Source organism: Gossypium raimondii, unplaced genomic scaffold (genome assembly GCF_025698545.1).
Source record: "Gossypium raimondii isolate GPD5lz unplaced genomic scaffold, ASM2569854v1 Contig00086, whole genome shotgun sequence".
In the NCBI taxonomy this organism is placed as follows: domain Eukaryota; kingdom Viridiplantae; phylum Streptophyta; class Magnoliopsida; order Malvales; family Malvaceae; genus Gossypium; species Gossypium raimondii.
The window spans coordinates 2,245-13,375 of record NW_026291245.1 but is presented as its reverse complement, the minus strand read 5'-3'; the positions used below and the strand labels follow the sequence as shown (position 1 = coordinate 13,375).

Below are 11,131 nucleotides of genomic sequence, written 5' to 3'. Positions count from 1 at the left end.
AAACCAAATACCATTTCTTAATTATCTTAAACCAACTCTTCTATTCTATTCATACCATTTCGACTTAAACCAAATCCACATCCAACTTTGCACAAACTTATCTTACTTCTTTGTACACAAATATATTCTAACTCCTTCTCGCTAATCTACTTCTTCGTTTACGATCGGGAACCAAACAACTCGGACTCAACTACTAAATCGAGATCGATCAGCGTTCTTAGTTTGGAATTAATTTAATTTGTCTTTAAATAAATTAGCTTAGTTAGTTACAGCATGCACATGAATTAAATTAGGCTGAAATTCTAAATTAATATGTTTTATGTTATTACATAATTTTAATGTGTCTTGTTCCTAATTATTTCGACTTAAATTCGTACATCAATTTAATTTGTCTTGTTTAGCTGAATTTAATACTTAGTTAATTAATTTGTCTAGTTATATTACATCTTTAATGTGTCAAGGTGCAGCCAATCTATGATGATTAATTGTTGCTGTTTGTTGCTTGATTTTAATGTGTTCTCATTTAATTAATTAGCTACATGTATTTAATTTCAGTACATGCAATGGACGGTACATGCATGTTTGGAAAATTAAATTGGTTGCTGATTGAAGCTTCCTAGGTGTCCATTCGGCCAAAGAAGCTATTGTTTTCTACTCCCAAGTTGACCATTCAGCCGACTTTTAATTCTTTTCACATTGCTGGATTCATTTTGGCTATTCGGTTCCATGTGTTCACATTCCAAGACCCTTCAAAGTTGAGTTTTCACACCTTGATGGCTGCTCATTACCTCTTTTAATTGATGATCACTTTTCAGCAAAGGTTGCGAATTAATTGAGTATGATACGCCTCACCTCGAGATCGAATTGAGTCGTAAAGATTGCCCGATCGTGAATTAGGAATAAATTGAGGCTTTACAAAATAGGCTAGAAGAAAGAGGTTTATTTAGGCTCAAAAGAGTTTGTTGGTTTAGGAAATGAATCAGAAAATAATGGAAGCAATTTGGCTAAGGATTCGAAAGCCGAACTAACACAATAGGAATGTGTTAACCCGTAACTTAGGAGAATGCTTAGGTTGGTAAGGTGTGGATGGATAGTTGGTTGAATGGATAAAAACTTCGACCCGCTATCAAAAAATGATAGGAACCTTAGTATGAATCGAACGCCACACTTTTGGGATTAAAGTGATAAGTTCGGGTAGAAACAAAAACAAGTTTGACGCCACAAAGAAGTTTGATAAGTCTCACAAGTTTTTGGAGAATAACGAGAGTTGAAAACAACCTCACAATTTAGCAAAGCGATCAAATTGTTCATTAACCTCCAAAATGTGAATTACATGGCCTATTTATAGGATGGACTAAGGTAGCCGAATAGTCTAATCAGATTCTTAAGCCTTAAGCTTCTTTAGGAAACTTCCTAGCAATTTCCTAGATGCATTCATAAACAACAAAAAAAATCTGAATAATAACCTTCTAGAAGAGATGATTCAGCTGGCCCCTTTAAGGATGATAATTCACATTCAACTAATGTTTTAAAATAGCTTAATTGCTGCTATGGAGAAGAGAAATGGACAGCTTCAAGAATTATGCTTCTTTGGCCGAATATGAGTAGCCACCAAGTGAATTAGTTGCTGGAATTTATGAAGCACCTTTTGGCCATTGCTCTCCACGAAATTGACCCTTGAGAAGCTCAAAATATCAGCTTGAAGCCCATTGAGCTACACAAAAAATCAGCTGGAAACACAAGGTAGTTGCACTTTAAATGCCGATCCATGCATGTGCCCAAATACATGCTCCTTCTTTATGAGCTTCCTTTGCCATTAAGCTAGCTGAAAACATCAAATAAATGTGGTTAAGACAAGTTTAATACTCATGAAATCATCAATTGGACATATTAAAAATCTGCACATTAATTTAACTAAGACAAATTAACTGGCACCACTAATAAATTTGTCTAAGTCAAGACACATTAAAACTTTGTAATTAAACTAAACACATTTAATTTATGACTTAATATGGACATATTAAAGGCATGTATTAATATAAAACATATTTAATAAGCTGAATTAAGAATGTCCAGATTAAGACACATTTATTTAATTAAATGATTTTGAGCTGATTCTAACTAACACAACTAATTAAATTTATTCAAAATAAATATAATCAGCTCCTTGAACTAATTAAGTGCCGAATTGAGCTAAATTAAGCTGACACGAGCTAAAATCAGCTTGTAGGATGGTGCGAATCAAGCTAGTTGAGTGGGCATTTTATGGGCAATCAACCCATCACTCCACAATCGAGCAATATAGCTTGCTACAAGATCTTGGAACTTCTTGGCACGTGCTCGAGTAATTGGCCCCAAAGGCAACTCCATGGATTCGGCACCTATCTTCATGGGCGAACTCATATCATCCTCCCTCTCTTGGAAGCGATTCGTCCTCGAATCGTCACCTACATCAAAAGGAGAAAGATCAGCAACGTTAAAACTTGCACTCACTCCATACTCACCCGTAGGTCAATCTTGTAGACGTTGTCATTGATCCGCTCAATACTTGAAAAGGGCCATCACCCCTTGATTGAAGCTTGGATTTCCTTTGATCGAAACCGTTCTTTGCATGTGGATCCAAACCCACCACCGGGTTCGAACACGACTTCGTTTATGCCCTTTATTTGCCCTCGAACATATTGTTCTTCTCCTCTCAATATTATCCTTAACATTTTGTGCAATTGTTTAACAAATTGGCCTTCTTTTGCCATCTACATGTACTAATTCATTAGAAGGCATAGGAATCAAATCAAGAGGAGTAATGGGGTTAAAACCGTATACTACCTCAAAAGGAGAAAATTTTGTAGCAGAATGAACGGTTCGATTGTATGCGAACTCCACATGAGGTAAGCAATCTTCCCACATCTTCAAATTCTTTTTCAAAATAGCTCGAAGCAATGTTGATAACACACGGTTGACTACTTCGGTTTGGCCATCCGTTTGAGGGTGGCATGTCGTCGAAAATAGAAGTTTGGTGCCCAATTTCCCCCACAACGTCCTCCAAAAATGACTTAGAAACTTTGTGTCGCGATCGGAGACAATGGTTCGAGGGATTCCATGCAACCTAACAACTTCCTTGAAAAATAGATTAGCAACGTTAGTAGCATCATCAGTTTTATTACAAGGTATAAAATGGGCCATTTTTGAAAAACGGTCTACAACAACACATATTGAATCTCTCCCTCTTTTGGTTCTTGGAAGGCCCAGAACGAAGTCCATTGAAATGTCTACCCACGGAGCATCGTGAATAGGCGTGGGTGTATAAACCATGCGGTTTGATTCGTGACTTTGCCTTCTTACAAGTGATGCAACGATCACATTTCCTTATTACGTCACGTTTCATTTTGGGCCAATAGAAATGTTCATGCAATATTGCTAAAGTTTTAGCAATTCCGAAGTGGCCCATAAGTCCTCCGCTATGAGCTTCTTCTACAAGGACGTTTCTCACAGAACTTTGAGGCACACAAAGCTTGCCTTCACGAAATAAATAGCCCTCATGCTGAAAGTACTTTTCACAAGCACCATGCGAACAAGACTCATAAATTTCACCAAAGTCAGCATCGGATTTATAAAGATCTTTGATAAATTCAAAACCAAGCAATTTAGAATCCATTAAATTGACAAGTGCGTACCTTCGTGATAAGGCGTCGGCTACAACATTTTCCTTACCCTTTTTATACTTGATCACGTACGGAAACGACTCCAAATACTCCACCCACTTGGCATGACGTTTATTGAGCTTGGTTTGTCCCTTCAAATGCTTTAGAGCCTCATGGTCCGAATGGATTACGAATTCCTTCGGCCATAAATAGTGTTGCCATGTTTCGAGAGCTCGGACCAACGCATATAGTTCCTTATCATACGTTGGATAATTCAACGTAGCTCCGTTAAGCTTTTCACTAAAGTATGCAATAGGCCGTCCATCTTGCATAGAAGCAGCGCCAATGCCGATACCTGAAGCGTCACACTCTGTCAAGGGGGCAGCAACAGAACTAAAATTAGGCACAAACCTTCGGTAGAAGCTTGCCAACCCGTGAAAACTCCTCACTTGGCTGATGTTTGTTGGACGCGGCCATTCGTTGATCGCCTTGACCTTTTCTTGGTCAACTTCTAAACCACGAGCACTTACCACAAAGCCTAGAAAAACAACTTCATTAGTGCAAAAAGAACATTTCTTTAAATTGGCATAAAGTACCTCTTTTCGCAAGACTTCAAGCACGGCACGTAGATGTTGAATATGATCTTCCAAGCTCCTGCTACAAACTAAAATATCATCAAAATATACAACACAGAATTTCCCAATGAACGAACGTAAAACATAATTCATGAGACGCATGAAAGTACTAGGAGCGTTGGTAAGTCCGAATGGCATTACCAACCATTCATACAAACCATATTTAGTTTTGAACGCAGTTTTCCATTCGTCTCCCTCCCGCATTCTGATTTGATGATACCCACTTTTTAAATCGATCTTCGAAAACAATTGGGCTCCACTAAGTTCATCAAGCATGTCATCGAGGCGGGGAATAGGATGGCGATATTTTATGGTAATTTTATTGATGGCGCGGCAGTCAACGCACATTCGCCATGATCCATCCTTTTAGGAACCAACAAAACCGAATCGCAAGACGGACTTAAACTTTCACGGATGTAGCCCTTCTCCATTAATTCGGCTACTTGTTTTTCCAATTCCTTCGTTTCCTCACGATTACTTCTATATGCTGGCCTATTTGGAATTGCAGCGCCGGGCACAAAATCGATTTGGTGCTCGATTCCTCGAATGGGAGGTAGGCCATTTGGCACTTCTTCGGGAAAAATATCTCCAAATTCCTGCAACAAAGAAACGATAGGAGTAGGCAAAGTATTTTCAAGTTCGTTAGTTTCCAATAAACACTCTTTGAACATAAGTACAAAGATGGGTTGCCTTGCCAACATCAATTTTCGAATCTCTCTTTTTGTAGCAAAAACACTCGTTTTTTTATTTTCATACTCTTGTTCTTTGTCTTTTGTCACTCTTGTTTTTACCTCACTCTCATCATTCGTTTCTTTCCTTTTTTTTTCACTCTTTTTGTTTTTCTCTTTTCTTTTCTCGCTCAATAGATTGCTTCATCTTGAGTTGGTCTTCATGCACTTGCTTCGGTGTGAGAGGAGCTAATGTAACATTCCTTCCAAGGTGCTTGAATGAATATCGGTTTGTATAACCGTCGTGGACTACTCGTCGGTCAAATTACCAAGGACGGCCCAATAGCAAATGCCTCGCGTGCATGGGCACGACATCACAAATCACCTCGTCTTGGTACTTGCCTATGGAAAACGCCACTTTTGCTTGCTTAGTCACCTTGAGTTCACCTCCGTCATTTAGCCATTGTAGCTTGTAAGGGGTTGGATGCTTTGTGGTGGCTAAACCAAGTTTTTCAACAAGCAAAGAACTTGCGACGTTGGTGCAACTACCTCCGTCAATAATCAAACTACACACCTTACCTTGAACATGGCAACGGGTGTGAAAGATGTTATCTCGTTATTGTTCCTCCTCGGCTACTTGGATATTCAAACTCCTTTTGACAACAAGTAATTCACCTTCAACGGGCAGCTCGAGCTCGTCACCTTCCTCCATGGGAATTTCAGGCTCCTCCTCTTGTTCATCTTCGGATTCAATCTCGCCATTTGAACGAACCACCATCACTCGTCGATTAGGACATTGACTCGCAATGTGGCCTCTTCCTTGACACTTGAAACACTTGATATCGCGAGAATGATTCGAAGCAGCCTCGTTTTTATTTTTGCTAGCTTCGACACTTGGTTGGTTGGATTTAGCAGCAACAAAAGGCTCCTTAGGCCAATTAGGAGTTTTGCTAGTCCCTTGAGCCCACTTGTTGGTAGAAGCCGTTGGATATGTTCGAGTGGATCCTTTCCTTTTCAATTGCTTTTCCACTTTGATTGCCATATGCACCATGTCCATAACTTCTACATAGTGTTGTAGCTCGACGATATTGGCAATATCCCGATTTAGGCCGGCTAGAAACCTCGCCATGGTTGCTTCACAACCCTCCTCCACGTCGGCTCTTATCATAGCAATTTCCATGTCTTTGTAATAGTCCTTGACGCTTCGGTTGCCTTGAGTGAGACTTTACAATCGTTGGTACAACTCTCGATGGTAATAGGAGGGAACAAATCGCTTGCGCATAACAGCCTTCATTTCGGCCCACGTAGAGATAGGCCTCTCCCCATTCCTCCTTCGGCTAGTCACCAATTGATCCCACCACACGATCGCATAATCCGAGAATTCAATGGCAGCGAGCTTTACCTTCTTATTTTCTGAATAGTTATGGCACTCGAAGATGAGTTCCATCTTCTTTTCCCACTCCAAGTAAGATTCAGGATCATTCTTTCCTTGAAATGGTGGAATAGTCATCTTGATATTTTTGAGATTGTCATCAGGACGGTCTCGATTTCTTGGGCCTCGATTTCGTTGGAACCATTGTGGGTTTCCTTGTTCAGACAAGTGGTCACCTTCGGATTCTCCTTCATCAAAGTTGTCAATTGGTTGCTCTCGTTCTCGCCTTGCATCTTCCGGAGTCGCTTCGCGTTGTCCTCGGATTTCAACTCGATATAAGCGGTCTTCGATTGGTTGAAGCTTGCGATCAAACAATCGCTCCATTTCTCGCATAATGGCTTGCAAAGTGAGATCCGGCACTCCTCCTCCAACATTTCTTATGGGACGAAACCCACCTACCTCATTTGGATTCCTTTCCGGACTTCGTGACATTTTTTTTTAAATTCTTTAAAGACTCACAACAAGAACTCACCAATCACTCACAAAGAATAATCACTCACTTTGGCTTTTTTACTCTCTAATAGTCTCACCAATCTCTCTTGCCTTTTACCACTCGATTTTTGCCTCTCGAAATTCTTCGCAAACTAAGTTTGACAAATCAAAATCGATTGGGGTCGGCTTACAAAATAGATGTGGCTTGGTAGGGAATTATTTTAGGATCGGGTAGGCTAACAAACAAAGAAAGAAAAAAAATAGAAGGAAATAGTGTGGCTATATAAATACGGTTCCTCGGGCAGCAAACAATGCTTTTACTATCCAACTACGAACTTTTTTTTACACTTTGCTGAATACAATAGAAAGTTTTGAACACAAAATAATATATATATATTTTTTTCGAATTTTTTTTTCAAATTTTTTTTTGAATTTTTTTTACAATCTCGTAATACTGATTACAACGATTCTTACTCTAATTCGACAAGCTCTGATACCAACTTGATACGCCCTCACCTCGAGATCGAATTGAGTCGTAAAGATTGCCCGATCGTGAATTAGGAGTAAATTGAGGCTTTACAAAATAGGCTAGAAGAAAGAGGTTTATTTAGGCTCAAAAGAGTTTGTTGGTTTAGGAAATGAATCAGAAAACAATGGAAGCAATTTGGCTAAGGATTCGAAAGCCGAACTAACACAATAGGAATGTGTTAACCCGTAACTTAGGAGGATGCTTAGGTTGGTAAGGTGTGGATGGATAGTTGGTTGAATGGATAAAAACTTGACCCGCTATCAAAAATGATAGGAACCTTAGTATGAATCGAGCATACAGCTTTTGGGATTAAAGTGATAAGTTCGGGTAGAAACAAAAACAAGTTTGACGCCACAAAGAAGTTTGATAAGTCTCACAAGTTTTGGAGAATAACGAGAGTTGAAAACAACCTCACAATTTAGCAAAGCTATCAAATTGTTCATTAACCTCCAAAATGTGAATTACATGGCCTATTTATAGGATGGACTAAGGTAGCCGAATAGTCTAATCAGATTCTTAAGCCTTAACCTTCTTTAGGAAACTTCCTAGCAATTTCCTAGATGCATTCATAAACAACAAAATAAATCAAATAATAACCTTCTAGAAGAGATGATTCACTGGCCCTTTAAGGATGATAATTCACATTCAACTAATGTTTTAAAATAGCTTAACTCATCGCTATGGAGAAGAGAAATTGACAGCTTCAAGAATTATGCTTCTTTGGTAGAATATGAGTAGCCACCAAGTGAATTAGTTGCTGGAATTTATGAAGCACCTTTTGGCCATTGCTCTCCACGAAATTGACCCTTGGAGAAGCTCAAAATATCAGCTTGAAGTCCATTGAGCGACACAAAAAAATCACCTGAAACACAAGGTAGCTGCACTTTAAATGTCAGTCCATGCATGTGCCCAAACACATGCTCCTTCTTTATGAGCTTCCTTTGCCATTAAGCTAGCTGAAAAACATCAAATAAATGTGGTTAAGACAAGTTTAATACTCATGAAATCATCAATTGGACATATTAAAAATCGCACATTAATTTAACTAAGACAAATTAACTAGCACCACTAATAAATTTGTCTAAGTCAAGACACATTAAAACTTTGTAATTAAACTAAACACATTTAATTTATGACTTAATATGGACATATTAAAGGCATGTATTAATATAAAACATATTTAATAAGTTGAATTAAGAATGTCCAGATTAAGACACATTTATTTAATTAAATGATTTTGAGCTGATTCTAACTAACACAACTAATTAAATTTATTCAAAATAAATATAATCAGCTCATTGAACTAATTAAGTGCCGAATTGAGCTGAATTAAGCTGACACGAGCTAAAATCAGCTTGTAGGATGGTGCGAATCAAGCTAGTTGAGCTGGGCATTTTATGGGCAATCAACCCATCACTCCACAATCGAGCAATATAGCTTGCTACAGCATCTTGGAACTTCTTGGCACGTGCTCTAGTAATTGGCCCCAAAGGCAACTCCATGGATTCGGCACCTATCTTCATGGGCGAGCTCATATCAAGACATATAAGATTCGGGTCAACATTTTCCTTAGTGTTGGTTCATTCTTGTTTTAAGCCTTTCTTTCCATTTCACCTTAAACCGAAAATTCCATACCTTTAATATTTGATTTCTTTCTTTCTTAGCCAAATACCTACCAACCATTTCCTTTTAACCTTAAATGAACCATTAACACCTTCATTGAACAAATATAACTCTTTGATTCAAGATCTAACGAAACTTCATCGTTAGGACGATGGGCAACAAACACGACTCGAATTCATCCACAGACCGGTCGATCGGAAGGTGAACTTTTTGCTGAATATAGATGAAATATTTGAATTGTGAGCTATCCAATTCTCTTTGTTCTTTCGAATTGATTTGACTTATCAAGCATAGCTTGTGGCCCATCTTTTCTTTGTTGTTAACTTATCACCTTTGGTGTATGCTCAATATACCTTTGGTTCCTATCATAGTTGATAGTGGGTCAAGATTCCTTTCTGCTTCCTTTAACCAAAAACACCTAAAGACCATTTTGAGATTCGGGTCAACAATTCGTTATTGTTGGTTCATTTTCGTCTTAGCCAATTAATTTGTTATTGTTTCTCTTTATTTTGTTTATTACCTTTGTTTGAAGCCATTATCTCTATTTTGTTTCATTTTAAAACCGAAACGAATCCATCCTTACTCAATTCACGATTGGGCAACACATACGACTCAAAACATCACGAGACGAGTTCAGATCGTGAAAGGTAAGGCTTATTTATATTTTTGAATTCTGCAATAGTTCTTTTGCTCCAATTGTGATTGAAAATTTGGAAAGATGATACGAGCTCGATTCGGATGATGTGACGAGTCGATTATGTTCCCGATCGAATTTAGGTAGTGTCGATTTAGTTCAAATTCAATAAGATGAGTTATATTGGTTTTAAATGATTTAGGAAGCAAATGGGGATAAATGGTTTCAATGAAACAAGAATGAACCCTTATTAGCAAATAAGGACCCGCCTTAAAGGTTTCAAAGAAAAGGAAAGAAATGGTAGATAAACTGAGACCTCTATTTAGCAAAATAGGAACCTTCGTATAGTTGGAACGCCACACCTTATGGTGATAAGTTCAAACAAAGTCGATTGACGCCACTCGTAGAAGATAAGTCAATTGAGCTTTGAAGAATAAAGAGAGTGAATTGCCTCACTAAAATGATATTTCATTCGTAAATTCGACAAAAGTCCTTTTACAAGAAATTCAACAACTATTTATAGCCTTTCTACTAGTAACCGAATGGACAAATTCAAGACTTAGTTTCTAAGTAAACAATGAACTAAAATTCAGCATGAATGCAAAATTATTAGCCCATGTAGATTCGCTGAATGAGAGCTCCAATGGTCATCTTCTAGATGGGCAAATGCACCTTGAACATCTTGGATGTGCATGATTAGGCTAGGTTCGTCAATGAACATAATGGGGTCATTCATGAAGCAACTATTGCTGAAAATTACCAGCATTAATTGGCAATTTGAACAGCCATTTAGAAGTGTGAACGGATGGTTTTGAAAGGCCATGAGGTGTGAACATGGCTGAACCGAACAGATAGTGTGAACAGCCTTTATACTTCCTTTGAGAAGAGAATCGCCAATCTTGAAAGGATGAAAAGCTTGGTCACTTTGGCCGAATAGTTGCCTTAAAAACTCCAAAAATTAATCAGCTTTAATGCATTAAATCATGCACATGCATCTTCAAATTCATTGAATCTCCATGCATGAATCGCCCAATTCATCTTCAAATTCAGACTATCTAAAAACACACATGAACTTAATTAATTTCAAGCAAATTCAGCTTAACTAAATTAAAGTATAATGTGAACATCCTAAATAACATTGAGACAACTTAAATATTAACAAATCATAACACATAAATTATCCGACAAATTTAAAACATGTAATAATTTAGACAAACTAAATGACATCAAGACATCTTTAATTTAACTAAATCAAGACATATTAAACACTTAAATTAATTAAGACATATTTAAAAACTGAATGAAACTTATTTAAATGTTTATTTAAATGGTCTAAATTCCAGATCAAATTAATTAGCTAGAACGAAATTCAGCTTCAAAGAAGTTGAATATGTTCACTGCTTTTAAACTCCTTGCTATCATTTTCTCAACCTGCTCCACCATTGCTAAAATAGCATCTTTGAATCGCTTAGCTCTAGCTCGCTATTGGACCAATGGGCGCTTGATGGCTTCTTCGTTTCTCCATTTGGTTCAGAGC

The 11,131-nt window shown here is 37.7% G+C and overlaps 1 protein-coding gene across 1 annotated transcript; it reads right to left on the bottom strand.

Moving 5' to 3' along the window:
- Positions 1-2,241: 2,241 nt before the first annotated feature.
- On the bottom strand, positions 2,242-6,124 carry LOC128036927 (uncharacterized). The gene is made up of 5 exons (XM_052627291.1): positions 5,620-6,124; positions 5,330-5,523; positions 4,623-4,872; positions 3,310-4,305; positions 2,242-2,447 (listed from the first exon to the last, which is right to left on the bottom strand). Exons 1-5 carry the CDS (start codon positions 6,122-6,124, stop codon positions 2,242-2,244), a joined length of 2,151 nt encoding a protein of 716 aa, XP_052483251.1.
- Positions 6,125-11,131: the final 5,007 nt, after the last annotated feature.

Coding starts and splice junctions, on each gene's coding strand:
- LOC128036927 (XM_052627291.1), bottom strand. CDS start 6,124: ATGGAAATTGCTATGATAAGAGCCGACGTGGAGGAGGGTTGTGAAGCA. Junction 5,524..5,619: donor GCTCGAGCTGCCCGTTGAAG/GTGAATTACTTG, acceptor GCCATGTTCAAG/GTAAGGTGTGTAGTTTGATT. Junction 2,448..3,309: donor GTCACGAATCAAACCGCATG/GTTTATACACCC, acceptor CTTTTGATGTAG/GTGACGATTCGAGGACGAAT.